This window comes from Scomber scombrus, chromosome 6 (genome assembly GCF_963691925.1).
Source record: "Scomber scombrus chromosome 6, fScoSco1.1, whole genome shotgun sequence".
In the NCBI taxonomy this organism is placed as follows: domain Eukaryota; kingdom Metazoa; phylum Chordata; class Actinopteri; order Scombriformes; family Scombridae; genus Scomber; species Scomber scombrus.
This window is the reverse complement of record NC_084975.1, coordinates 15733061-15760263: the sequence shown is the minus strand read 5'-3', so window position 1 is coordinate 15760263 and position 27203 is coordinate 15733061. Positions and strand designations below refer to the sequence as shown.

At 39.7% G+C, this 27203-nt stretch overlaps 3 protein-coding genes across 3 annotated transcripts; 1 reads left to right on the top strand and 2 right to left on the bottom strand.

Annotated features, from left to right (window-relative positions):
• Positions 1 to 1487: 1487 nt before the first annotated feature.
• Positions 1488 to 8656, bottom strand: pdp2 (putative pyruvate dehydrogenase phosphatase isoenzyme 2). Its single transcript, XM_062421407.1, has 9 exons — positions 8593 to 8656; positions 7781 to 7901; positions 7452 to 7667; positions 7099 to 7218; positions 6694 to 6980; positions 4973 to 5078; positions 4650 to 4886; positions 4254 to 4553; positions 1488 to 4069 (listed from the first exon to the last, which is right to left on the bottom strand). Exons 2-9 carry the CDS (start codon positions 7859 to 7861, stop codon positions 3794 to 3796), a joined length of 1623 nt encoding a protein of 540 aa, XP_062277391.1. The 5' UTR covers positions 7862 to 7901; positions 8593 to 8656; the 3' UTR covers positions 1488 to 3793.
• Positions 8657 to 11444: 2788 nt separating this feature from the next.
• On the top strand, positions 11445 to 22264 carry terb1 (telomere repeat binding bouquet formation protein 1; the record flags this gene model as incomplete). Its single annotated transcript, XM_062421490.1, has 18 exons — positions 11445 to 11559; positions 11715 to 11846; positions 12301 to 12432; positions 12601 to 12661; positions 12775 to 12893; positions 13215 to 13340; positions 13470 to 13622; positions 13718 to 13849; positions 14035 to 14160; positions 14349 to 14491; positions 14583 to 14892; positions 15261 to 15326; positions 15742 to 15978; positions 17023 to 17103; positions 17498 to 17569; positions 18715 to 18791; positions 21767 to 21922; positions 22026 to 22264. Coding segments are annotated over 18 exons (2271 nt in total), but the record flags the coding sequence as incomplete, so codon positions are not given.
• A 1919-nt stretch (positions 22265 to 24183) lies between these two features.
• LOC133982199 (uncharacterized) lies at positions 24184 to 26978 on the bottom strand. The gene is made up of 2 exons (XM_062421146.1): positions 26906 to 26978; positions 24184 to 25839 (listed from the first exon to the last, which is right to left on the bottom strand). The coding sequence occupies exon 2, from the start codon at positions 25830 to 25832 to the stop codon at positions 24861 to 24863; it is 972 nt and encodes a 323-aa protein (XP_062277130.1). The 5' UTR covers positions 25833 to 25839; positions 26906 to 26978; the 3' UTR covers positions 24184 to 24860.
• Positions 26979 to 27203: the final 225 nt, after the last annotated feature.

Sequence of the window (27203 nt, the reverse complement as noted above, 5' to 3'; positions counted from 1 at the left end):
TACTTACGCTGTATTTGGCTGTTTTCTCCTTTTCCAGTGGCTTGGTCACATGCAACACTCCAGATCATTGCTCGACAGTAAAAACACCCTCAGGGGGCACCCCCGGTCCGGTGATCTTGTAGATTATTGCCACCTGTTCATCTTTGCTTGATTTAATCTAAAGTGCAATAATGAAGATATTTGACTCGCTGGAATCAAATACATTTAGTACAAATGTATCAAGACCATTTTCATCTGTTTATTACTGCTGTATTTACCTTCACTATGAGTGTTGGAAAAGGACCCCTGGTATTTTCTGGAAAATTAACAGGTGGAATAACCCACTCCGTCTTCATCCGTTTCAAACTGCCAGACACACGTTGAAACTCAACAGCAGGGAGCTGCTGGAGTCCCATCTATAAGTCATGACAATACAGATATTTACTTGAAATTAAATCAATAAAGCAGGCTTACAAAATGACTTCTAAATTTACCTCAAGATGTTTGCTTCTTAGGATTTCAGCGTTTGAGCAGTTGGTTTTGTTGTTTAAGCAGTGAGGCTGGATCCCTGCTGCAGCCTGAGCAGCCAAACACTGAAGAACAAACATCGGTTGTATCATATTGAAGTGTAAATAATATTTAACTGTGTGGTATATTGCACTGGGTTTCAGACATACACCTAATGCTTTTAAGAAGAAAAAAATACACTATACTAAGACAAATACTGTTTCCTGGCTGAGCAATGAGGATTGTTCTCTAACTGTGGAGGAATGAATAAGTTGTACCACCACAAAAGAAATAAAGAAAAATCAAACTGACAGAGTTATCCTCTACTGTCAATGGACTGACACTCTAGACTGGATCTTCTGCTTCTTTCTGGTTTGCCAAGTTTTTGGCATTTACCACATGTTCCTGTTGAGTTTTTCACCTTCAGTGTTCCTCAGTTTGTGTGATTTTTAATGCTTCATCTTCCAGACTCATGTTCTATGAGTAATTGCTCTTAAACGGCCTGCAGCTACAGTTAGTATGTGTCTCCACTCTGCTCTACACTACTACTACTACTGATGCTGAGTAGTTGTTATTTTGTCAGTGAAGAGTTGGGGGGGGGGCAGAGGTGACACTGAAAGACATGCAGATGAAACATATCAAATTTGTTTTAAAAATTCATTATCTTCACTGGAATTGTTTACAAGATAATTAGACGGTAATGGGCAAAAAAATTTCCCTGAGGATCGCCCAACTGTTTACACAACATTTGAGGATCAAATTGGCTCTCATGACCCTCAGCAACTACAAGTTACACCAGTTTATTTTGAAAACTCTGTTTCCCACACAGCTTTAGACCCACGTCACAGCGTCAGACACTCTTGGCCAAATTCAATGTTATTGTCTTTTCTTACTAAGTCGTCTTAAAAAGTTGCAACTAATCTGTGTATTAAAATCACTTTTTGATCCAACACACAATTTACAACACATGAGCAAAAGAAAATAACCTCTCTGTAGTTAAATTGCATCTTTATTCCAGTGAGTGAAGTGCCAGTTTAAATATGTTATGATCACAAAAAAGACAGCACATTTACATGACATTAAAATAATACTTCACAGTGTACATGAGTAAAATAATCTGCTAAGTAAACAGAAAAAGATGCCACAGATGAATGTGATATTGCAAGAAAAATGAAAACAAAAATGCAGACAAAGAACAAACTGAATGTGTGCAACTTGTGCATGAATTTCACTTTTAACATGCAGCTCAGGAATACACTGCACCATGTGCTCTTTTGCTGGTAGTGAGACCACTTCTTCATATAATCTGATAAATCCTACAATTATGAATATATGACCTGTATGAAGTGAAATTAATAATAAAAAAGCCGGTACAAAGTGCAATACTGAAAACTGTCCTTTCATTTACAAATAAGTGTAAATTTGTTGTAACAGGTTTTAATAATCACCAAATGTCTGTAAAAATATCCAGAAAACAGCTACTGGAAGAGATGTTGACTATGATCTGGACAGAACTGCTGTCCAGCATTGTGAATAGGGATGCAACGATTATTGATTTAGATGATGCGATTATAATCTGTTTTTATTTCACAATACTACAGATGAATACTGCAGCAGTAGCAGAGGTAGTCTTAGGCTAAAAGTGAATAAGAAAAATAAAAATAAGTAAACCATGAAAAAATGAACTATGATTGGATGTTGTAGTAATCACTTTAGTTGATTTCTAATACATAAAATATACTTAATAAAATTATTATCATAAATAGAAAATTAAGATGAACTGTATTGATCCCCCAGGGGAAAATATAACTAATGTAGGTAATGAACTTAAGTGTTTTTATTATAAACTGTTATCCATGCCTTTTTTAAATGCATTTTAAATAATCTATGTTAATAATTAATCAAATTTTAGATGCGGCCTGAGGAAATGTTGTTTCTTTATGTTGTGATTTTTTAAAATGTATGTATGGATGTAAATGATTGCAACAAAGCAGGAAAAGGAGCATTGCACTGTTTAGAAATGAACCCTCACCAAAATGGCATGCCATTAATTTCAATTGGGTTTTATTCCTGGGCATTCCTTTATAAAATTAAAATTAAACCCATTTAGTGCATTTCACTTCAGTACCTTCTGAAACAAATATATGAACTTACATACTTTTAGTTTGGCTGATTTGAATTTTTGCATCATTAAGCTACCGTACAAATGAAGTGCACTAGATTCCCCTGCTCCTCCTGCCTCAGGCTTTAAGTGTAGAGACCAGAGGTCAACCTCCCTGCTCTTCTCTTCATCTCCCACTTCTGACTGTGAGATCTCAGCAGGTTGAAGCTGCTAGTTCACTAACTAGAACAACAAGGTTCATGATCCAGACGGTGACATTATAAAAAGAAGACATGACGTGCAAATAAGCGATAGAAAACCGATGGCCCCGTGTCGCCCCCGACTAGATGCTGCAAGCACTTTCCAGTTATAACTCTCTGTGTCAATCGCGACGTAGCGAGTGACGCATGGGCGTCAGTAATAACCATCCATGTAAAACACAAGCAGAGCATGTTATATAATGCGAATGAAATGAATTAAATTAAGCTTTGATTCAAGAAAAATTGCCTCGATCATTTCCCTGTCGTTTCAACCCTTTACTGAAAGCTCAACTCTTAACTCACCACTACTTTGTTGATTGAAAGTGACACATTTATATTTAAGTCCCTGCCAACTCAGTGTTTTATTAAGTAACTTGCCACAAATATAATTATTTTCTTAGTTAGCTATTACATAGTGTATTTCCTTCACTTGAGCAGTATAGTACAAATATGGCAGTGTAGGGTTTGAGATGTTGGATCCTTTAGCAGGGACTTTTCTTTGGCAAATTTTACAAATTCGACTGTCATCTTGAACAAGCCCCTGGCCATTCTTTATGTATCCAAAGTACTTGCACACTGATGATTTAAAGCGTTTTGGTGAACATAACGCTTCAATGTTGAGTCCCTCAGCCACTGCCAGAACACTTCTCGTCTCCTTTAGCTAACTAGCTGCTAACTAGCTAGTCACTCTCATGAAAACATTTGTAACTTTGCATAAATAAATGTGTTGTAGCATGGTATTTTAAGCTGGTGCATCAGGTAGTCTGCCAGTTGTAACTATGCACATAACTGTCTAGTGAACATTGCATAATGTCCCTTTCTGAGAGTGAGAATAAAAACACTTGGAATAGCTGAGCCTTTACCGTTACAAAACTCTGACGTTTTAAAGCGCAGTTAATAGTGAAATCACTTAATCGCTGCATCCCTAGTTGTGAATAAGCTTTTGTTAGCTATAGTGAGGTTTGGCCAGGTCAGAGTTCAGATACACCACAGTAGCTGTGATATCGTCTCTGTACATTCGAGCCAGGTCCTCTGGCAGAGCGAGCATAGACGCCAGTCTCTCCTGACACAGTTCTCCATACTCCCCTGTGCCAAGAGCATGTCTGATGAGGTGTGTGGCAGCATTGGTGTCTCGAACAGGAGAGGCACGGGCTCTGCGTTTCTGCAAGACTTCATGCATCTGACCCAGTTTCAGCTGCTTCTCAGATGGTGATACTGGAGCCTGGGGAAAAACAAAGGACAACAGGAGTTTTAAACATCAAATGTGATATCTAGAAAGCACCACTTTATTGTTAACACTTGAGGTTTATTAGATAAAAACAGAAGAAACTGAGGTCTGGTCTGTATAAAAGATGTGTACTGACAAAGGAATAACAATATATTTCAGTTTCCCTCAACAGACAAACCTGTAGGTGAATCCCACTAAGGTGCTCTCCAACAAGTCGTACAGCATCCTCACTCCTTAATTCATCCCACAACCCATCAGTGCCGAGGATCAGAAAGCGGTCTTTAGGTCTCAGCTTGTGATACGTTATATCTGGTGCCACGTCAAGGTAGGGTGGAGTAAGATAGTTAGGCAGAGTGTAGTGATACAGGTTAAGAGAGTCGAGGTCCACTCCAGATTCCAGGCTGTTTAAAATGCTCTGCTGCAATTCACGGCTCCACTTGAATCTCACATCTCCAAACGCACGCAATGGCATCAAAACCTGACGGCACAAAACAATGATAGAACAAGTGACTTATTTTCTACATGTATCCATTTTACAGTGCCTGCTAAGAATTATGCAATGAACTCATCTCACCCCAAGAAGTCTCTCGTCTGTGATCACTGTGTCTCTCTCTGAGGGTGGGTGCTGGGCTATGATCCGCTCCACCTCAGCCTGGTTCAGTGTGTTGTGATCCTTGGAAAGGGGCAGAGCACTCCAAGAGCCGTCCTCCTCCTGCACCCCCAGCACCGCTCGGCAGTCGCCAGCATTGGCCATATGGATCCCATCTGTGCCAATATGAGCCACACAGGCTGTGCAACCGGCAAACGCAACCTGAAGAGATAATGATGCATGTGTATCAACATACAGTATTGTATAAAGACACCATAGCAGCAGTAAAGGAAGGTTGACATTATCACCTGGATGGCTGTGCTTTTCATCAGGTCATTGGAAAGGGGGACTTGAGCCTCCAAGGAGATATCAGCATCAAGCCGTTTAAAAGCACGGTCCAGGGCATCCGGAGGACTAAAATAGAAGGTAAATGAAAGAGGGATGTAAAATAAAAATGTGTTATTTACATAAGTAAATTCTGATATAACCGGAAAATCTGTTAAAGTCTGACATATTTATCTCTTCGGTTATGATATCCGGTGAAAATAATTCCCTCTAAGCACAGTTTGGATTGTATTAAAATAGGTTAAGATTAAATGTTAACACCGTTCTATTTTAAAAAATATTTTTTTAATGAGTGTGCAGAATCAAATCAAATAGAATAGTAAAGTCACAAGACTTAAGGGCATTCAATATTGTTCAGAGACATTCAGCAACTTTGATTTTAAGTTGACAGCAGCCTGCTTCACTGCTTTGAAAAAGCATAAGAAGTTAAATGATATGTGAGAGCAAGGTTATGGTTATTTTTTGGTTTGTTTTTAAAGAGGTTTTATTCTATTTTATTCTGACGTCATGTCTTCTGAAAAATATGTGTTACCTTACATACAATACAATTACCTTAAGACCAGTTTAGGTTACAGTTCACATTTATATAATTTGCTATAATGTATGTGAACATGCAAGGACTAGGGATGGGTCATTAAAACCGAATCGATTAGTCGTTCCTGAGGATTAAAGTCGACATTTGCGCTGTGTTCGTTTATTTGTTTTTTGTTTCTTTTCCATTGAAAAACTTTAATCGAGAGTTGCCACCCGTGCCACCTCTGTCCACGCCAAGAGGGTTTTTTCTGCAGCAGGTGTTCTGGTAAACAGACTCTGTCTCCTACCTTCACATGTGGACATGCTGTTGTTTCTATATAAAAAACATATTTAACTCGAATTATTACGAAAATATCGATTCATCAATGCATTGCAATATATTTTAAATCCTCTGAATCGATTCAAGCCCCTGACCAGTGGGGGCGCAGTGAGCAACACCTTTGATTGATTGGCGTTAGGGTTGGAGGCTGCACTCGACCAAACAACAACAACATGGCAACCGAAGCAAACTTCTTGACGGAGGCAATAAATGAATGGGGATTAACAGAGATAGTACCGGCAATTGTCACGACAATGTCACCAACATCAGACATCCCAACTCTCCCGGAAGTTCCGGGAGTCTTCCGCATATTGATAGCGGCTCCCTGACACCCGCAAATGAGACATAATCTCCCGGAATCTGGAGTAAACGAGCAAGAGCGTGCACTAGAGAGTGACTGCGTGTGTAATTGTGTGACTATAAATGCAGCGCGTGTGAGAGCAAAGCGTTCCTATAGCTCTGTGTTACCGCTTATTAGCACGTTCGCTTAATTCATGTTTCTGTGAAGAAATGAAGGGTAAATAAATATATATACGATCACCTAAAGCTTGTTGTTTATTATGAATATTGAAAGTTATTTTTTTGACGCATCATCTATTCAGCCCTGTGAATGTCGGCATGCAGCGACTATTCGATTAGTCGTCGACTATACCCGCCGACTAGTCGACCATGAAAAAATGGGCTCATGCATATCCCTAGCAAGGACATAAGGAAAATAACGATAAGAAAAAAACAAAAAAACAAGACCAGATGAAATTCTTCAGAATTTTAAAAACACAACTCAAAGAACTTGGTTAAGTCTGCCAGAAATACACATATTTTTGTACATACCACATGCCTTCGTCATGTTCCTCACTGTCCAGTAAATCCTGCCAGAAGACTCTGAGGTGGTCAATGTAGAGTGAAGCAGAGTCCCGATAGTTAAAGTCTGCATGGTGTTTGTACCACTGCAAGATGGGAGGAACAGGTCTGCCATGCTCCATGCACATCTCAAGCTCCTCCAGGCCCTGCTTTGGCATCATTGCAATTGCAGTGTAGTACAGTAACCGCTCACTAACAGCCTGGGCACACGCCCAGCCCCCATGTCCGTCAAACACTCCAAAGAGCATGCCCTTTGACTTTTTATGTGACGGGTGTGTTGGGGATTGGAAAAAAAAAAGAAGGACATTTATTTTACAGGAAGGGAGACATCGAGAAGTAAGGTGGAAAAATAGGGAGAGAAGATAGGATGCTTACCTGTAGGCAGGTGGCTGCACTACGACGATCCTCATTAGGAGTGTTGGCAGCTAGTTGGTTGCTCTCAAACTTTCTCACAGCACTGAGTCCCCTGCCATCAAACTCTGGCACACTCACAGACTGAGACACAGATGAAAACATGCTTAGTAGTAGCCAGCTATTGTTCAACTAGTAACCAGCATTTCCCCCTGGCCAACAACCAAGCCCAACTTGGTCTGCAGCACATTCTGTAGACCCTGCAAGGTTATACTAAACGAAAATCAGATTTATAAGATACAATACACCTTAAAATATGCTTTGCTTACTGTTTATTTTAATATCAAACCAAAGAAGGACAAAGTGGTATACATTACCTGCTCATTAGATCGCAGAATGCTGTTGATCTGAACTTGGCCGAGTTGGAAGTCTAGATCCTGGCGAGTTGAGAGATGTCGTCCGCTTTGAGATCGAGTTCCTGACTCCTCACCCCTGCAGCACCTCTGGTCTGTTCTGGTGGTTCCCCAGGATGAGAAGTGACAATGCTGGGCTGGTCGCAGTTGAAAAGGGTGAGATACTACCAGATGGGAATACTGCAAGAACAAAATGAGTTATAACTACATTAGGATTTGCCTGAAAACAAATACTGCAGAATATAAAAATATAATAGTCTGGATTAAGCAGAAAAGACAATCAGGAGATGAACCTGGAGTTGGGCACTGGAAGAAAGTGTCTGTGTGTAGCTTGAAGCTCTTTGGAGGATGCTGGCGTACAAACGCCCAGACATTTCAGGGGCAGTGTGCTGAGCAACTCAATAACCCCGATATCTATGCAGAGGGGAAGAAAATGAAGTGACAGTTATAATACCAGCACGACTCTTATAAAAACACTTGCTATTCAATCACGTGCTAAGATAATATATTCCTTTATTAGTCCCATGATGGGGAAATTGGCATTATTGCTGCTGCAAAGTGGACAGTAAAAATGAAGAGCGCCAATATAAAAGAATAAAGAACAATAAATAAGTACAACAGCAATAAAAAACTAGTAATACAAATATAATAAAATAATCGTAAAATTGTGTAAAAGAGTAATATTGGTATTGAGTGATAATATAACGGAGTTTGATATTGCTATTGCACAGATTTGAAGTGAAGTAAAAGTATATATATATTATTAATTTCAACTCAACTGTGCTACCTGATCTTGCACACTATGAACATTAAAAGTGCAGTTTGTCAAATTACTAGTGTCAGCTGGCTGACTGCCAGCTTACCATTATAATAAACATGGTATAAGCCAATACTAAGCGATATTTATTTGTAATTTATGTGGTGTTAGATGACATTAGTTAGCTGACTAGCTACGTTGCGTTTAGCTTGCTAGCTGCGTAGTTTCACAAACATGTTAATCACCAACGTTACACAAAAATATAAATCCGAGCTAAATATTAACACACAGACCGACAAAGAGCTTAAGTATGTTGAACCCAGATGACACAAAACACATGCATACAACCTTAATGGAAGTACGAATGAATCATGAATATAAGGGATGAAGCGATATCTTCTTCTTCTCTCTCCTAAAATAACTTTAAAGTGCATACCGCCACCCAGTGTACAAGAGAGTATAGTGTATTCTTCTTCTTCTTCTCTCTATTTAGACAACTTTAAAGTGCACACCGCCACCCAGTGTACAAGAGAGTATAGTGTATTCTGCTGAATTTTAACTGACAAAAAAGGGTATGTTTTGGTCATTGGATTTTTATTTGATTTCGTTTGAGGATCCAAAATAAAAAAAATTAAAAAAAAGTCTTATTTCATTATTTGTTTAAGAATGTGATATAAAAAGGAACTTACACTTTGTTTCTCGGACTTTTTAGTCTCAGGTCAAATAAGGAAAATTAACAAAACGGCCTCAGGGACGAATTTGTTTTTGATATTTAATTTTTCCAATTTCCGTGGCCCGGAAGTTATTCATTGTCTTCTTCTTGGCCTGTTTGTAAACCTGCTGCGATGGTCTCGGACATGTGGAAAGCCCTTGTGAACCATTCAGTCATCTCAGCTGTTCTCAACCCACGTATAAACCTGAGTCTATGTGTAACAGCTGATCATTGTAGATGTGCAGCAGAACATTGAATATTAATCACCGTCAGATCCTGATCGATCCGGTGTTAATGAAGTTACTACTGCTGTACCGAGTGCCTAATGCGCACAGCCTCTTTCTCAGTTTGGATATGTAGCCTAGTTATCATTTCAGCTGCTGTATGAAGTTGCAGCCAGCTGTGACATACAGCCATCTGCGTGTTGCTCTCAGCTGCAGATTAGCGCAAAATCTTTTGTGGGTAGATCCATAAAACGGAACAGATTGCAGGTGAAAATTCTTCACGGTGCTGTTCTCAGGGAAAGCCTCTGATGAAACGCTGCCCAGCTCTGAACATTATTACGCGCACACATTCAGCCTATCTGTGGAGAGAAGTGCGTTACAAACTGCCATAAACTCAAGCTCTCTTTAATTCATTTTAACAGTCTTTGGGATTGCCACGCAGTGGGACGTCAACAAACGTCCCTGCAAACTTTTAAGTTCAATGTGAGTCTGTGCATGCGCCCGTTCTCATCCGAACATGTCAATAAATTATTTCCGGGCCACGGAAATTGGAACATTTGAATATAAAAAACAAATTCGGTACCGTTTTTGTTAATTTTCCTTATTTGACCGGAGCCTAATTTCAAAAGTCTGAAAAACAAAGCGTAAATTCCATTTTTTGTATCACATTCAACAAGACATTTTATTTTTTTTTAAATTTTGGATCCTCAAATGAATATCAAAAGAACGAATGATACACGGACCTGTTACAGTTTTTGGGATTAGGGAGGATTGAATTGAATTAATGTATTGTTTGATCTCGTTGCTAAATGCAATAAAGCACGTTTTTTTTAACTGTAAATGTAAGTTTATAGATATGGAATTTGGCCATTATAATAATAAGATGTATCATGTACAAATTATATTTCTGTCTGTAATTTTTCACGAGACCAAACAATACATTCTTCCAAAGTAAATTAAAACTTTCATCAATATTTTCAACAATAAAAAAAGGTTTTGCCAGAATATCTTCACAAATGGGCAATGCCATTATGCCAAAATAAATAGTTTCTGGACATTCGTAACAAAAACGACAACTCACATCAATGTGTCTTTTGAATCTCTTTTTAAGTTTATTTTTTAAGCAGGATAGACTGAGAGCAAACATTCTTCCAAAGTAAAATACAATTGATAAAATAATAATCATTTATGAATAATTTTAAAAGAAATAACAGCGTGCCCCTCTTGAGGTGTGACATTACATGACAGTGTCCCGCCGGTTTTGGGAGAAGGAAGAAAAGTGGGAGATAATTTAAATGTATGAAAATTATTTACAAATGTAGTGAGCCAGTTGTCTACTCTTAAAAAAACACAATCAACAAATTGCTATTTACCTATATATGCTTTCCCAGTCACCCAGTGTGATTTGAACGCAGCAACGGCTTTGTTTCTATGGTAACGCGCCGACTTTCCAACAGCAACGGTCCCGTGTAATAAACTTCAGGTTATTAAATGTCAAGATGTAGATGCGCGTTTTAGTTTTGTTACGGTACATGTGTTGCGGGTGCTTACTTCAAATACTATCACTAATCAGTACTTCGAACAATCATTTTTATATAATAATTAATTCTACAAGTAATTAGCCATTCATAGAGAACTATAATAAGTCCATCAGTAAATTATTCTGCTGGACATTACTTGTAAACCACTTGAACAAATACTATCCATTACTTTTACTGTCTTCCATAAGTAGTTTAAATTTTACCAAAACGACCCGAAAAACGCGCATCAAAATCCATGTGGCGGCTGGCTTGACCAGGTTTTCGCCAAAGACGGCTTACTTGACCTCAGTTACAAACTGCAGTGGCTAATGTCAGCTAATCTTGTTAGGGAACATTTGTAGAGTCAGTGAGAGGTGGGAGGCACTCCTGTTCGGAAACTAACTTGACGAAAAGTATTTTGAAAGAGCAGTTAAGCTAAGCTAGCTAACATTAACATTACATATTTAACTAATTTTTATAGTCAGCGGGAAAATAGCAGTCTTTAGGATATTAGAAAACTATCCTGCTAGATTAGCTAAATGTGGGGTACAAGAGATGTTATAATATTAAGTTAGCCAGACTGTAACCTAGACCAAGTGAGTTTTCACTGAGTCATTACGAGAGTGAAATGGATAAAACGGTAGTTAGCACCAGCAGCCGTAACAGTAAGTAATACTGATACTTACTTTTTACTTATGTTGTTTATATTTGGAAGGAAGTTATTGATTTAAATACATTCTGCTTTCAGACATAAGAACAGATCTCAGTTTGCTGCTTGAGTGCCTGAAGTTTCAGATGAAATGCCCTGATCTGCAGAAGCAAGCCCTTCTCACCATTCACTCAATCTGTGAAAAGAGAGGTAATGGTTAACCATCAGTGGCAAAGGCTTACCATGTCCCCGCCCATAACCATCTCCTATAAACGCGAATCATCCTATAGTGTAGCTCCATAGTCATTCTTATTCAGTATAGTACATTGACTTGATTTTTTCACATTCAATTTTCATTATTTCAGAGGATAATGCAGACCTGCTGAGAGAAATGGGAGGCGTGACGTTTGTGTATAACCTCTCCAAATCCAACATTGTTCATTCAGACGTTAAGGAGACTGCACTCTTTACACTTGGCACTTTAGCTGAAGCTAATGGTAGGTGTGATGATGTGTACCTGATACAATACACAGAACGTATTCAAAGGCTGCAGTTTGAGAAGTTGTGTAGTGAATGAGCCAAGATTAATTTGCACCTTTCCCAAAATGAGACATGTCCAGTCTTACATAGATCACAATTTAAATTGCGTTTGGTTAGACTGAGTACAAGTATAAGCTTGGCCACTATAAATAGATAGGGATACTAAATGCTGCAAAGGACAAACATATGGCAGCTTCGTCAACCTGTTTTGAAATATTTAGGTGTGAAGTGTGGCTTCAAAGGATGCTGTCTTTGAACTGAGAGGGGGCACATGTTTTTCGCTTGATACGTGTAAAACAAACCTGTGTGCAATCATTTGTTAATAGTTTCACTACAATGGAAATGCAATTTAATTTAAGGTGAATAACAGTTTTACATATTTAACATATTTTCTTTTGTTCTTTCTGGTAGTGTACTGCAAACATTCTCTGTGCAGGAAGGAGACGTTTGTCGAAGTTGCTGGTTGGCTTATGAAAGAGGACACACCACTGACACGGAAGCGAGTTTCTGTCTATTTGCTGTCTGTGTTGGTAGCAAACAATAGTAAGATCAAAGCTCTTCCACTGACATGAGTTAAAGCTAGAGGATCAGCTGTCCAATTTATATGCATGCTTTTGTCACTTTACATGACATTTTCTATTTTTGTTTTTTGTGTAACCTTGCTTTTGTGATTCAGACTTTTGTGGTCCTTGTGTCTTTGTGCTATTGCAGAAGCAGGACAGACTTTAGCCCAAAATACCGGCTGCCTGGACATTTTGCTGGACCTCTTTAGGTATTTTGCAATGTTAAGCCAGTGTTGGCTCTGCAGAGCTCTTTGATTTAAAAAAAAAAAAACTCGCTTATGTAAGCACGTACGTCTGAGTTTAATAGTATATACTTTTGCAGGACCACTTTTCCCCTCTCTACAGAGGCTACATTGAGAGCAGCTAATGCTACTCAAACCTACCAACTCTGGGCATCTGTGTGTAGTGCTCTCTGTGGAAGTGTCAACAACCCTCAGAATGGTAATGACATTGATGTATCTATGCCTTGTACCAAGCAATTAAGCTTTGCAGTACTGCAGTATTCACACAGCTCAATACTGTATATTCTGTCTCTCTCTCTGGCCAACAGATACTTGGGGATACCTGGTTATTAGTAAAAAAAAAAATTGCGTTGTGAAACCCCTACTTTGTACTTGGGATCATACCATTCTGAAAACAACTTTCGGGTTGAATAAAAGAATACAGTATTTTATATATATATATACTGTATGTATATGTGTGTGTATATCTGGAAAAACAGGTAAAAAAAGGTTTTGCTTATGTCTTTCTTTTGTATTCCAGAGGAGGGTCAGCGTATCTGTGTTGCAGCTTTTCCCATAATACAAACCTGGCTTCAGATTTCTCTGCCCCGCACCGAGATTTTTCAACCCATATGCTCCTTCATAGCAATGACAGTTGCCAACAACTGTAAGTTTAAAAAGTGTAATTGCTTGTGCCAAACTTATGATTTTCAATGTTTTATTTAAATGATCTAAAATTACACTGAAAGGCAGTTTATTTAATTCTCAACTCGTTTTCCAACTTGTTTTTTTGCAGCCTGTGTTCAGGAGAGTTTTTCTGCCTACGGGGGTTTGGAAACTCTCACTCTTGTACTGGTTCGTCTAGCTTCTGGGACAGAGACAAGTTTGTTGTCTTGCCAACTTTCTGTCACAATATGCAAGACTCTTTCAGCATGCATCACCGATAACTGTGTGTATTGCACTCACAAACACAGCCACACATGCGCATTAACCGTTCACTTAAACAACTAAACTGTCTCTCTATTCGCAATCTATTCTTTGTAGCCACTCTTGCTTCAGGTTTGGCTCAGTATAGTGTGGTTTCCCACCTCTTCTCCCTGCTGGCTAGCCCAAACCTTGACCCTGAGGACAGGCCCTCAGTTTTGCTCACCTTAGGCCACTGCACAGAGGCCTCACGTAAGACTGCACTATGTTTATATCAGATTTTTTCTTCTACTGTTGTTTCCCACTTTACTTTTTAAGCACTTACTACATAGTTTCATGTGCTGCTGTAATTCAGCAGTCTTCTGTCCCTGAGATTATATCTTCATCTTTTATAATCCAAGCATTTCTCATAACTGCATGTATTTTCTTGTTTGCAGAAGAGCACCAATCCCAGTTGGTGCAGTGTGGAGGTCTGCCACTCATCATAACTTTACTCACAGAAGACACAAATGAGGAGGTTAGGAAGGCTGCCACATTCATATTACAGACCTGCAAACAGGCCAGTAAGTCAAAGCACTGTTGTCACTATCATAATGCAAATACATGAACACATCAATACTTAGATACATTCTGGCCCATCATCATGAGCTACAGTACCTCAAAATAGATAATTAATGATGAATTAGTCATGGGTATATAGTAGTAGTGTAGTATGGAGCTGTCGTCATTTCTGTTGTCTGTGTCTGTGAAGCCATGTCCTTGGGAGAGCCTTCTCTGATATCGAGACAAAGAGAGTTTGACAATGTCGAACCCCTTACAAACATGGAAGGCTTCAGGAGCTCAGCCAGAGAGTTACTGCGCAGGATTGACCTGCTAGAAAAGAGACAGGCAAAGGTGAGACATGCAGTTACACAAATGACTGAGAACCTATCAGCACATAGCATTGTGACTTAGTTTTTGCATTGTGCTTATGTTTATTTTTTAGGAGGATGAGCAGGAAGACACAGACTTACTAACTTCAACTGAAAGATTAGAGCAACCATCTCATCTTCCAGCCTTGCCTCTAACTCTGCAGCATGTGGAGAGGTTTAAAACTGCCCCCACAGCATGTACAGAGAGCAGCAGTCTTAAGTATGTAGGGCCAGGAGGTGACAACAACATTAAACTTGAAACTTTCAGAAACTTGATAAAGAAAGACAATTACAGTGAAATAAGGAACATCAGCTCCAATTTAAGTGCTCAAGAAGAGAAGGCTGAAACCAGTGGAGGGGATGTGAGGTGCACAGTGTGCAAGGGTACTGGAGCCCTAAAGTCTTCCCATGTACGATCACTAGAGGGAGGCAGAGAGTCACATACAGCAGACAGGTAACTAGAGGTCTTCAGTGTTGATTACTTGTTTTTTAGATAAGCTTAAATGAAATGATGGCTTTCATAATTCATTTTTGTTTTGTTTTTTCATTAGTCAACTATTTAAGCTCCCAGCACCACTGAGGCACAATGTACCAAAAGAAATTAAAGGCACTGAGAGTAAGAGCAGCAAGAGACACAGCTTCATGCTTTTAGCAGACTGTTATGAGCACCACTGACTTTGCTTTTAATTTTTGCATTTAGCAGATGTGTGGTTTCACCCATGTTTACTCAGGTTACATGTTTTTATGTTCAGAGTTAGCGGACAGTGACATGAGTCAAGTGGTGGAGGAACACTCATTCAGTCATGTTCGTTGTGCAGGTAGGTAAACACCACCACCTCAGTGAAATGCTTTTCATTTTGTGTTACATGCCCAAACAAGCACAGAAGTGACTCCTTTCCAACTTTATTTGAAATTAAGTTAATATGAAAAATAAACCAGAATTCTTTGCTGTTGGCTTTGGTGATTGTTTGGGTCCAGAGAATCTTGGTTACTTCTTTTGTCCGTAATTATTTTCCAAGGAGAACATAGTAAATGTTTTAATCCCTTGTTCCAAAACAGCTCCAGAGTTATACCAAAGTTGGCCCATTTAGTTTTTTTTGCCACTCAAACAATTATGATTGTATTTATATTTATAAACTTTAATGGATCATTTAATTAGATTGGTTTAAAGCCATCAGTGGGTTTTCATAAGTTAATTCAATGCAGTTAATCGTCTTCTTTCTCTCCTTTAAGGTTGCGTGTTACCTTTTGAAGAGGTGACCAGTAGCACTTTTGCGACACTCCTAAGCACCTGCCATCACAGTTGTGACATGCACACGGTCCTTCAAGAGGCCACAGAGCGCTTCAGGACTCATCACTGCAACCTTCTCTTCAGGGGAGAGAACCAGGACAACGCTGTAGAGCTGACAGACCCAAAACCTAAGAGAGTGTCAGCTGCAGAGCCACAGAGGAGCAGGGAAAACTGGAGGGGTACTAAGCTTTAGTGTTTGAAATTACTAAATTCTAATGTATCTACAGGTGTAGGTCCAGCCTTTCAATCTGATTAGTCAAAGAGTACATTCAAGCCATACCAATAGTCTTATAAAGCATTGACAGGATTATGGACTCACACCTCAATATCATATCAAAACAACTAACAAACCAAGTAAAGCCATTTCCAAAGAAAAAGGCCCAGAAAAACCATTAGGTTTACTGTACATAGCACAGGTGTCACTTGACCGGTCACTGCAGGTCAGCTTCTATGTATGCCCTCTTTATGTTGTATTAAGACAACAATACATTATTCAAAACTTTTTATCAGCAGGGTGTCATACATTGGTTAACCCATTTTCACTCATTTTGCAATGCCTTATGTATCGCTGTAAGAGACTACTGAGGGGTTTGGGGACTCACCAAATAAAGTGGATACAGGAATAGCAACATATATGTTCAAAGTTTTACATTTTGTTTCTAGGCTCACTATAACCTAGCAATAGCTAACCAGTCACTGCAGCATGTATACTGTACTGCAATTGGCAGGAAGATGTAGTTTGCAAATAATTAAACTAGGGTGTGGGCTACATTAAAGACTCACTGTGTGCTATGTCATAGGTGTTATGACCTATGGTGATTAACAAGCGTTTGAAGGTTGCATTTGTAAACTCCTGCAACTTTACTTTTATTTTTACTTTCTTTGTTCTGTTTAACTATGGCGGCAGCTGTCTCAGCACTCAGAGTCCAAGACAAATTTCCCTTCAGGGACAATAAAGTATATATTGATTGATTGATTGATTGAACTCAATCTTGCATCACTAAATTGCCAGTCAATATAAATGCAAAATCCTCTGTAGTGATATGAGAGAAGTTTAAGATAGTACATGTGTGTCATGCATGTTGCTGTTGATCCAAACAGTTTTTATGGAAAAAAACAATTTTATTTTCATTATCTGTTACTTCAAATTCATTGCTCTAATAACCTGAGTAAGAAATACACAGTATTGTCTTTGACTTCTGATTTGTTCTCTGTTGTAAAAGAGGCCTGTCTGACTCCCTTGCGTAAAGACACAGGGCAAGCCAAGAACTCCCAGCCAGTACACCACTGGAAAAAGTACAAAGGTAAAGTGTTTATGCAGTTTTTTATCACAATTTTATTTTAAATGACAGTGAGAATGAGTCTGCCTATACATAACAACACGACAGTAAATCGTAAAGCAATATTATGCAATGCTGTATTTTATTACAATGCAAGCCAAGTCTTTTCCGTATCACTGGTGATATTATAAAAGGGGGTTCCTGAAAACAAGATTTAAATGGTAATTCTGTCTGTGTGCTGTCATACTGACAATATTTCTCAATGTGTAATTCTGGTGTCTTTTACTTCCAACTACCACAGGCATAACTTTGACTCCACTGCGCATAGGAGCTAAAACGGAGACATTTGGTATGTGTGTAAAGTTACAGCAGCGACATATCATTTAGTGATGTTGTCTTTCGTATTTGGCATATTCAGCAGCCTTGCTACCATCACTTCTCCTCTCAGGTCGATATTTGGCTCCCCCGAAAAGGCCTCATTCGCCTCAAGGTAGATATGCTTATTTACAGTAGATTACTTTTAAGTGTGTGTGTGTGTGTGTGTGTGTGTGTGTGTGTGTGTGTGTGTGTGTGTGTGTGTGTGTGTGTGTGTGTGTGTGTGTGTGAGAATGTCATTATTGAGAGCCTGTGGTGGGAGCTGTCCTCGGCAGTGTGCTCTTGGCAGCAGACAAACCAAAGAACAGAAGGAATGTTGAACTGCCGCCAGTGTTCTCACAGTGCAGGCCAGAGCTGGTTCAGAGCAGCACAGCTGTATTAAGCTGTTTCACACTCTGTGTAACACAGTGTGTGTGTGTTTGTGTGTGTGAGAGTGAGAGTGAGAGAGAAAGATTGAAAGGGTGTGTACCAATGCTTTTGTGCTACAGCAGTGACGTTGTTGAAAGGAAGAACATTTTACTCTGTTCCATGTTGTTATTTAGCATTTTCTGTACTTACATTACATACACTATAGTACATGTACTATTTGTTACAGATATACACACACACGCACGCACACACACACACACACACACACACACACACACACACATACATACACACAATGTATATGTATGTTGTAGTATTTGCCATCTACCTCCTTTTTCTCTTCTGATTAATGTTGCCTATTTTGTAGCCTAAAAAACTGTAGTGGTGTTACAGCACAGTTGTGCAGTGAAGTCCAGCATCAACCTTCTTTATGTGCTGTCATGGAGAGATTACTCTGTCTTTATTTTTCTCAGCCAAATGTATTTTCCAGTGCTCGCTTTGTGTGAAATATTCAAAGTCCACAATCTATATTTTTTCTTCCACTGCACTGTTGACATTTTCATTCTTTCTCTGCCCAGTACAGATGTTTTTTCGTTTTCGTTTCTTCTTCCCTCTGTAAAGCTGACCCTTTTATTTTATTGACTTGCTTCCTCTTTGCTTCATCAGTCATTCTTCTCTTTCTGTTCTTTTTATTTGTACAGCAGCTGCATTAGCAGTGACAGGTGATGTAATTTAACTTTAATGAGGAATACATTTCTCACTCTCACTTACTGTATATTTAATCTGAGGTCAGCTGATGTCTGTTTGGGTAACAGAATGAGATGTAAAACCTCTGTCTGTATTTTTCACAGTCACACAGAAACTCAGACTGTTATCCTCTTTTAAATACAGAAAGAAAACGAGGGAGAAATGATGGACATCATGTACAAGATGATCAGCTAAAAGCTAGCAGAGAGTCTTGTTCCAGTGTAAGAGTATGAAATAATGTCTTCTGTCAAAAAAGTATCAATGGATGTTTACATTGCCTGCAAGGTTTTCCTACAGGTTATTAATGCTATGAAACTATACTGCAGCTCATTAACGAGTTAAAAAAATATTTGAGGAGTAAAGGGAGGAAATGTAAAATAAGTAGCGATGACATTTGAGTATCAGTTCCTGTAGAATGAGTTTCAAATTACCCAATTTCTGAAAATCATTTAGTTCTGCTTCCTCTTATCAGTGCCTGTGCACTTTGCAAACACTGACACTGATGCAAAATTATGAAATCCCAGCAACAATGAAGTCACAATGAAAAGATATTTGAATGTGGGATCATATATTTACAAAACTTGAAAATAATTTGTGAGCTATGGATGCCATACAATTACAGCTTTTTGATACATGCTGTAGGTTTTTGGTGCTGCATCTCCTCAAGCTAGTACAAATGCAGCCGTTACCTAAGGTATAAAAAGTTCAAGAATTATAGTGTTTTTTCTTGTTTTTTTCAATGCAATATAACAGTGAACTAAACTTGGCTTGAGATAATCTCTTACAATGAACAACTGGTAGCATTTATTTCTTTATGCAGGAACTGAAAACAACATGAATGTCTTAAAATGTCTTGCATTATAAAAAGTTGCTGGTTAGCAGCTGAGTTTTCAGAGTGTCCTTGAATACAATAGCTGGAATATATAAAAAGAAAAAGAAAAAGTGCAGCAGCTGAACCATGCAGCAGTAATGTAACTACATAAATTAGATGACATGACATCATATTTAAAGTTGATTTTCTTAGTGTAATGAAATTAATTGAAACCAATTGCTGCTTTGATGTTGAAAAATCAATTTTAAAACTATTTGACATGCCTTTTAGAATTATTAGAAGTAATTAAAGCCGCAAGCGGCGATGGCGGGCCCTCGCTCACCCATGCCACCGCGGGGCCTGAGGCATGGCGGGGCTGTGGCGTGAAGCAGAAAGTGAGAAAAACCTGGAAGGAGGCCAAAAATGCAATGTTTCGTTCATCCAGTAGGGGGCAGTCACAGGTAGTTACACATATGGTCTGGTGTGGTCTGGTGTGGTCTGGTGTGTTCAGGGCGGCCACTCATCAGTCATGTGAAGTTTGGATTGAATTGGACAAAGCATGAAGGAGTTATGAGAGGTTGATGGTTCATCCACCAGGGGGCAGTAGAGTGTAACAAAACACAAGCGGTTGCGTTCAGGGTGGGACAGTGATTACACATGTGAAGTTTTGTGGAAATCGCACAATGATGATGTAAAATATGGCACTTCCTGTTTCCACTAGGGGGCGACACGAGTGAGATCGCCTATGAGCGAATGGAGACGTTGAGGTCGGCACCCTGGACCTGTGTACCAATTTTCATGATGATACGAGTTCAATAAAGCCATCAAAAAGCCAAACGTATTTTCATGGCGAGGAATTGATGGTCTTCATAATGTAGCTTCACCAACTGGTTCTGAATGAAGTTGATGGGGCAAAGTATGTAATTTTAATGAATCTTAGTTAACTTCCTGTTACCACCGGGGGGCGCTATGAGTTACGTGGGAAGTTAATATATCGGGACGTTCAGGGCGGAGCCATCATCATGTCCAGCAAGTTTGAAGCTGATTGGATGAAGTATGTGGACGTGAGAGCCACTCGTATGTACATGGCGAGCACGCCAAAGTTAGTTGAGCCCTGGCAGACACGCCCTTTGACCTACGGATGCGCAGAGCACAAGTTAAGCTCAGCTAGGTCTGGAGATGTTGCGTACTTAATTTGAACTTGATCGGGCGAACGCTGTGGGAGGAGTTAATTTTAGGCGGGAAAAATCAAAACCAAAATGGCCGACTTCCTGTTGGGTTGAGGTCATGAGGTCAAGAGGCTTTTTTGCATATGTGGGTATAATACATATGTGTACCGAATTTTGTGAGCATAGGACAAAGTTAGCAAAATTCCCTATGGGCATTTTTGGACTTTGTAGGGGGCGCTATTCCGCCATTCTGCGTCGACCATGTGCGACCACCCAAAAATATCGAATTTCGGATGAGGCCGGACGTCCGTGCAAAAGTATAAGCATTTTCGCATTTGGGAAAGGGGCGAAATTGGGGCACGAAATGTCGGAATAATAATAATAATAATAATAATAATAATAATAATAATAATAATAAACATTACAATTTCAATAGGGCTTTCGCCAGGCTACTTGCAGTCGCCGCTCGGGCCCTAATTAAAGGTTACGTGTGTAGAATTGAGTGGCATCTAGCAGAACGGACTTGGAAGAAATTGAATATAATATTCATATATATACATTGTTTTAATTAGTGTAGAATGACTTGAAACTAAAAATCATTGTGTTTTTGTTACGTGCGATGAGACCTTGAGAAAAAATATGAAAAAAGTGAAAAAGAAATAGAAAAAAGGGCCTTTCAGGTTTATTTTTCGGGAGGGGTATTGCAACCAACTGAATAGATTGCACTAAATCATACACACTGCACTTTTAATGTAACTTGTAGGTAATGGGCTTAAATGTACAGAACCACCAGTATGGTCTATTAACATTCACACAAATAGTACATGTAATGACAGTAGATGACCTATGCAGTAGATGGTTTTGAACAAGAATAACTAAATGAAAAGTGGATGTTTTGCAAACACATTTTCCTATCAAGATTGAATCAGCTCTGTAAAACTTGTATGCAGTTTTAAAATTCTTTCTTGTCCTTACTTGGGGGGGGGGGAATAGGCAGATCCTTAGTAACTTGGCTATGTGGCATTTGTGTTTATTGGTGAGTGTTATTCAGCACAAGTCATGCAGCAGTCAGATAGCTTGTACACAGAAGAGTGGGAACAAGTACTCTAGTTATATCCAGCATGCATCCATCATGCACTTGTTGTTTCTCCCATTAAGCAAACTCTCTAACCAAGTTGACTGACTGTCCAATCTGCTACCTTCTTACTGTTGTTAGCGAAGGAAACGGAAAGACTTCAGCCGTGAGGAGCTGCATCACCTGCTGTCCGGTGTGAAGAAATATGGCTTCTCCTGGAACTCTATCTTGTGGTCATACCCCTTCCACCCTGGACGCACCAATGTTGACCTGGCCAAGAAATACAAGCGGCACATGGTAATAAGAGAAAATCTTGAAATAAGGTAGTTGTTTTCTCATGATGACTGTCAAATTGTATTGAAATTAAATGTCTGACTGACATCTTATTTTTTGCCTCTAGAAAGCTAATGACCAGGATGCTGGCTGTGCATAATCCTGGTCCAGAGATCCTGGACCACTGATAAATGAACAGCTTTGATGATCTAAAAGGCCTTCGTTCTACCCAGTTCCACACTGCATTGATAGTTAATTAATCCAATGCAGCATTCATTACATAAACTTACATATAATATGTCATAGTCTTAGTATTTATTTTATATTCACTCCTTTGTACAACGTTTGCTGTGTCTTAAAAAATAGTTCTGCAGCACTTATAAGTCCTTTTGGCAGTTACTGTTTGCTTTTGTTCTATCTTAAAACAGGTTTGACTTTCTGTGTTGGTATCTTCTCTGTGCATGTACTTTTAAACAGACATATATGATTTTCTACTTTTTTAGATCTAGCTACAAACAACAATTGTAGTTAATGTCACTGTTCATAGGAGGGAGTGCCACTTGGGACTATGTTTGTGGGAGATTAAATCAGAAAATATTTGGAGTTGTGATAAGATGAATTCTGCCAGATTTGTTTTGCTTTTGTGACATGTACTTCTGACAAATTTCACTGCAATGAATGATGGTAGTAAAAGCACTCAGCCTCAACCATTTATAAAGATTCTGTATCACTCTCTTAGTCCAGATCAAATCTGTTGCACACCAATTTTGATGATACTAGAAACTTTGCAAACATTTGAAAACTGGCTTTGCCTGTATAAACAGATGTGACTTTAACCAAAGAATCTCTGAAGAAGCAACATCCGGTTCAGCAGTTATGTGCTAAAACATTAAGTGAGATGTACAGAGACGCAGACCACAAACTGCATCATCCCTAGTCTGTGTCCAGCTGGGCCCTCTGTTGCTCTTTCTATTATCAGTATCTAACAAAGGCATACAATGCACAATCCCTGCCCCCCTTGTGTTACTTCCTTGACACACGGGTGTCACAGAAGCAAACACAAAGTTTTTTTGTCTTAGTTTTTTTGCTTTGACCATCAGAGTTCATAGAGAGACAGGAAATCAACAAGGAGAGGAGGGACTCAAGTCCAGCAGTCTTGTTTATTGAGCTGAAAGCCTCTGGTATGACAGGAATCACAAATAGTGCAAATCATGCTGCTTATCTATTCTCGATGTGCATCATGAAGCAGTTCGGTCTTCTAACTGTATGCTGGACCAAAGGCTAGTTTGACTGAGATCACTGTCTAAAGAGTGCCTCTCCCACTCCAGGGGGACTCATCTCTGTGTTGCCAAAACCATGGGACTTACCCGTTTGCCATGCCCTGAGGCGTAGGCTGTTAAAGTTAGGTGTGGCTGAACGAGACAAAATGTTTTCTGGATGCAAACCTAAATGGGATTATGGATTATGGAACTGGAAAAAGACATGTGGTGCACCACAGTCATCCTCTGACACAGATTATTGTCTCTTTTTTGGGGAAAAATCTAGTTAAATGGAGCAATTGTACATCTTCATTACATCGCAGAATAGCCTTCCCTTCATTGGGTGGTATTCCTGTCAAATTGGCAAAGTTAATAGTAATTGTTCAGTTTTAGGCAGGCATAAGTGGCCTCTCATACCAATCCACTGACTATGATTGTCAATATGTTAGGATAGCAATGCAGTGAGGGCAGGGAGTGTGTGGTGGGAGAGGCATGTGAGGAGCAGATTTCTCATGGACTGAAACATAGTCACACTGAAGACTTTTGACCCAGGCCCCCCGAAAACCTCCTTCCTCTGGAAAGAATGTGGCCTCGTCTCTCCCCCCTCCCCTCTCGTCCTCTCTCCCACGAGACTATGAGAAGGCACTGTCTCTCTTACATGATCTGTGCTGTGTTTCGCATACATGGAATATCATTTCCATGTATGCACACTGTGTCTCATACATGGTCTGGTATGTTGTTTAAAATGATTTGCAATGGAGAAAGCTCAAATTGCTCTAATGTGTGCATTTAGCAGACCCACGGTTTGCATTTATTTTTATGCCAGTTTAATCAAATCTAGATTCAAAGAAATGGGATGGTATCTGTAACTTTGTGGTTTCACAGCAAATGTTAAGGAGCACGCCAACTTGTAATCTTGATCTTATCTCTGTTTCCCCATTTACATTTCAAAACACTTCAACACATGCTAACTAATGTTTATTCTGGTTAAAAAGACAAAACAAACAGCATAACCATAACGTGTGAAATATTTTTTATTTTCACAAGCAAGCCACTAATCAAAATGATCCTCTGCTTCTGTTAGAGGAATATTGTAAAATCCAAACATGAGTATGATGAGACATACATGTTCAGTGGACACTTGCCCTGCTCTAGTGTTAATCATGTCCTGTCTCCATCTTTAGATGCATTGCTACTGTCCCTTGCCTGTCTTTTTGCATTAACTGTACACTCACATATCCATTTTTAAAAAGCTTTGACTCTCCCCTTTGCTCATGATCATTATGAACATTTAAAAATTTCACACTTCAGTTTTTCTGTATGGGCTTTTAAAATGGTATGTTTCTCTTAAAGAAATTTCTGTTTGGTGAATTTGCATGAGGAAGATCTCCGTTGTCCAACAATGCACTCGTAGCCCCTGTGCTCCCTACCCTCACACTTACTGAGTGCATATAAGTATCAAAAATCAGAAATGTATCACTATGTAGTTTTGTGGAAATTGACAAGACAGCAATTTGTTCCAGAGTTCATTTGGCACCACCAAAAAATATATGAAGATGAACAAAAACAAAGCGTTGCCTTTATAAGGCCACTGAAGTTGAGGGGGGGGGGGGGGGGAGACATGTTCGCAGGTCGTTCATGTAAGGGGTTTAGGGCGTTTCACAGAAAAAAATCCATTCACTTCTGAATCCTCTTCCATGGGTTCACATCAGCTCAGCGGAGGTGCTTATGTCTACGATGGGAGTGTCATCTGGGATCTTGACATCACTGTGAATGAGGTCAGTGACAAGGTCATTTCCTGTCAGCTCTAAGTGCTTTAGGAGTCCACTAACACTTTCTTCGTTGACATCACTCACAATCTGCTCCAAGTTCCCTGCAGCCTCCGCCTCCATCGGCATTTCCAGAGATTCTGATGTTTCTTCAGACTTTTCTGGCTCAAGAGTGGAAATCACAGTAGCCTCAGTACCATCTTGGAATTCCTCACTTGCTGGGATGTCTGAGAGCTCATCTGTATTGACTGAAATGGGGATGGGAGCTGGGGTTGGAGGAGTGTCGATAAGTTGGGGAGTGACATCAGGGGCACCCAAGTCGACCAAAGCAGGTGGACATATCACTAGCTCAGGAAGAGACTCTTGGGTAAGCAGGTCTGTCTCCTGCTCCAGAGTCACAGCTGGAGCTGGTTCTGGCTCTGAGGTTGGCTCGGGGACAGCTTCGACACCTGCTTCAGGATTTGAGGTTGGCTTTGGTTCTTGAACAGGTTCTGGGGCTGGTTCTGTAGCAAGCTGAGCTTCTGCAACAGGTGGTTGTTCTGCAACCGGCTCTGGTTCTGGAGGTGAGGGTGTGCTGACTGAGACCAGAGGCTCTGGTTGAACTGGGGCTGGGGTTTCCTTTGCCTCAGGCTCTGGCTCTGCATCATTCAGTGGGGATGGGGCAGCTGGAGCCTCTGCCTCTTTATACTCTGCCACACATTCTTCAGTGGGTAAACATGCCACTGGTGTAGTTGGCTGGCCCACCACCACATCTAGATTTTCTGTCTGAACAGCCTCCTGAGTTGCTGTCATCCCAGAGTCTTCTGGTTGTGTAGTCGCTGGCTTCTCTGCAGCCTCCTGTGCAGTGGCAGCAGTTTCAGCACTGTTGAGTGGGACATCCCGCCTTCTGCTGAACCTGTTTCCCATGATAAACCTGTACAGAAGTTCAAAATGAGAAGAAAAAAAGCCTGCACATTTAGAAAGGTTACTCACTGGGGATCAAACTGCATTTTCAAAATAAATTCCTGAATCTGGATGATTACACAAATGTCAGATGAATATTTTAAATTATATTACTATATTTTATTATATATACTATACTACTATAATATTACTTTAGCAAAATCTATTCTAGTGGTTAAAAAGTGGTTAAAAGTGAACTTAAGTAATCTCAGCTCAACATTACACAAATTTCCTCTTGCTGCAGTTATTGCACATTGTGCTTTTCTTCCAAATTCATGAATATGCAATGTTCAAGGTAACAGTAACAATAAATGCTACATAAAGAAACATTATTTGAGTCCTCAAGATTTACCAAACTGGTTGACCAAAAATATTCAAGCTTGAGTGTTTTGGTACACTGTGTACTCTTGAGCTCATCCCGGACTGCATGTGCTACAGTGTGTGTGTGTACAGACTCGGGAGATGAGCGTCTCGGTACAGTTTATGTTTCTCGGGAGCTCAAATATTAATTAAATAATTTGTTTGGTTGCTTGCTTTGGATTGCATTCCGCTGTTATGTCTCAATTTCCTGAGAAATCAAATAAAGAGTTTAGACATGCGCACTGGAAAAGCGTCTACCACTTAGCCTTAATACTTGACAGAACACCCTTCTGAAAGGAAAATTATATTTTGTGGTTCCTTTTGTTGTTGTAGTATTTGTTTTTCTAATTATACTCTAAAACTACCACACCTTAGTCCAGTTGTGTTTGTCTTGACTGCCACCGCTCTACATACTCACATCTCATGCTGTCCCGACGCATTTTCCCACAATCACATGAGAAATAACCCAATTAGAATGAAATTAAACAGTGTCAGTGTGCTAATTACTATTAATTGCTGGTCAAAGCAAATCGAACAAAGAAACTCAGAGCAGAGGACCCCGCCTCCCTCTCGTGCTGAACAAACTGTTAAAACTGTCCAAAGTGCACAGAAGTAAAAACAACACAGGTTATAACTTGCAGTTTTATATAGATAACAGGAACCAATGTGTTACCAACCTTTTGAAACTTTTTGCGTTGCAGTGAAAGTAGATACGGTTAAAGACTGTCCCGACCTGGAGAAGTCCGCACGTCAAAGTGTCTGTGGCAGTGTGTGGCAGCGTGCAGCAGCCGAGCACAGCTCTGCGGGAGACGCTGCTGCGCGTCGAGCGCGTTCATGTGCGGCGCCGTGCACTAAACCCCAGACAACTGTACTTCCTGGACCCAATAGACTGCGTCTCTTTGTTTGCCTCTCAGTTAACAAAAAAATGAGACAACACATAATTAAACTAGGATTTGCTTTATTCAACCAAACTTG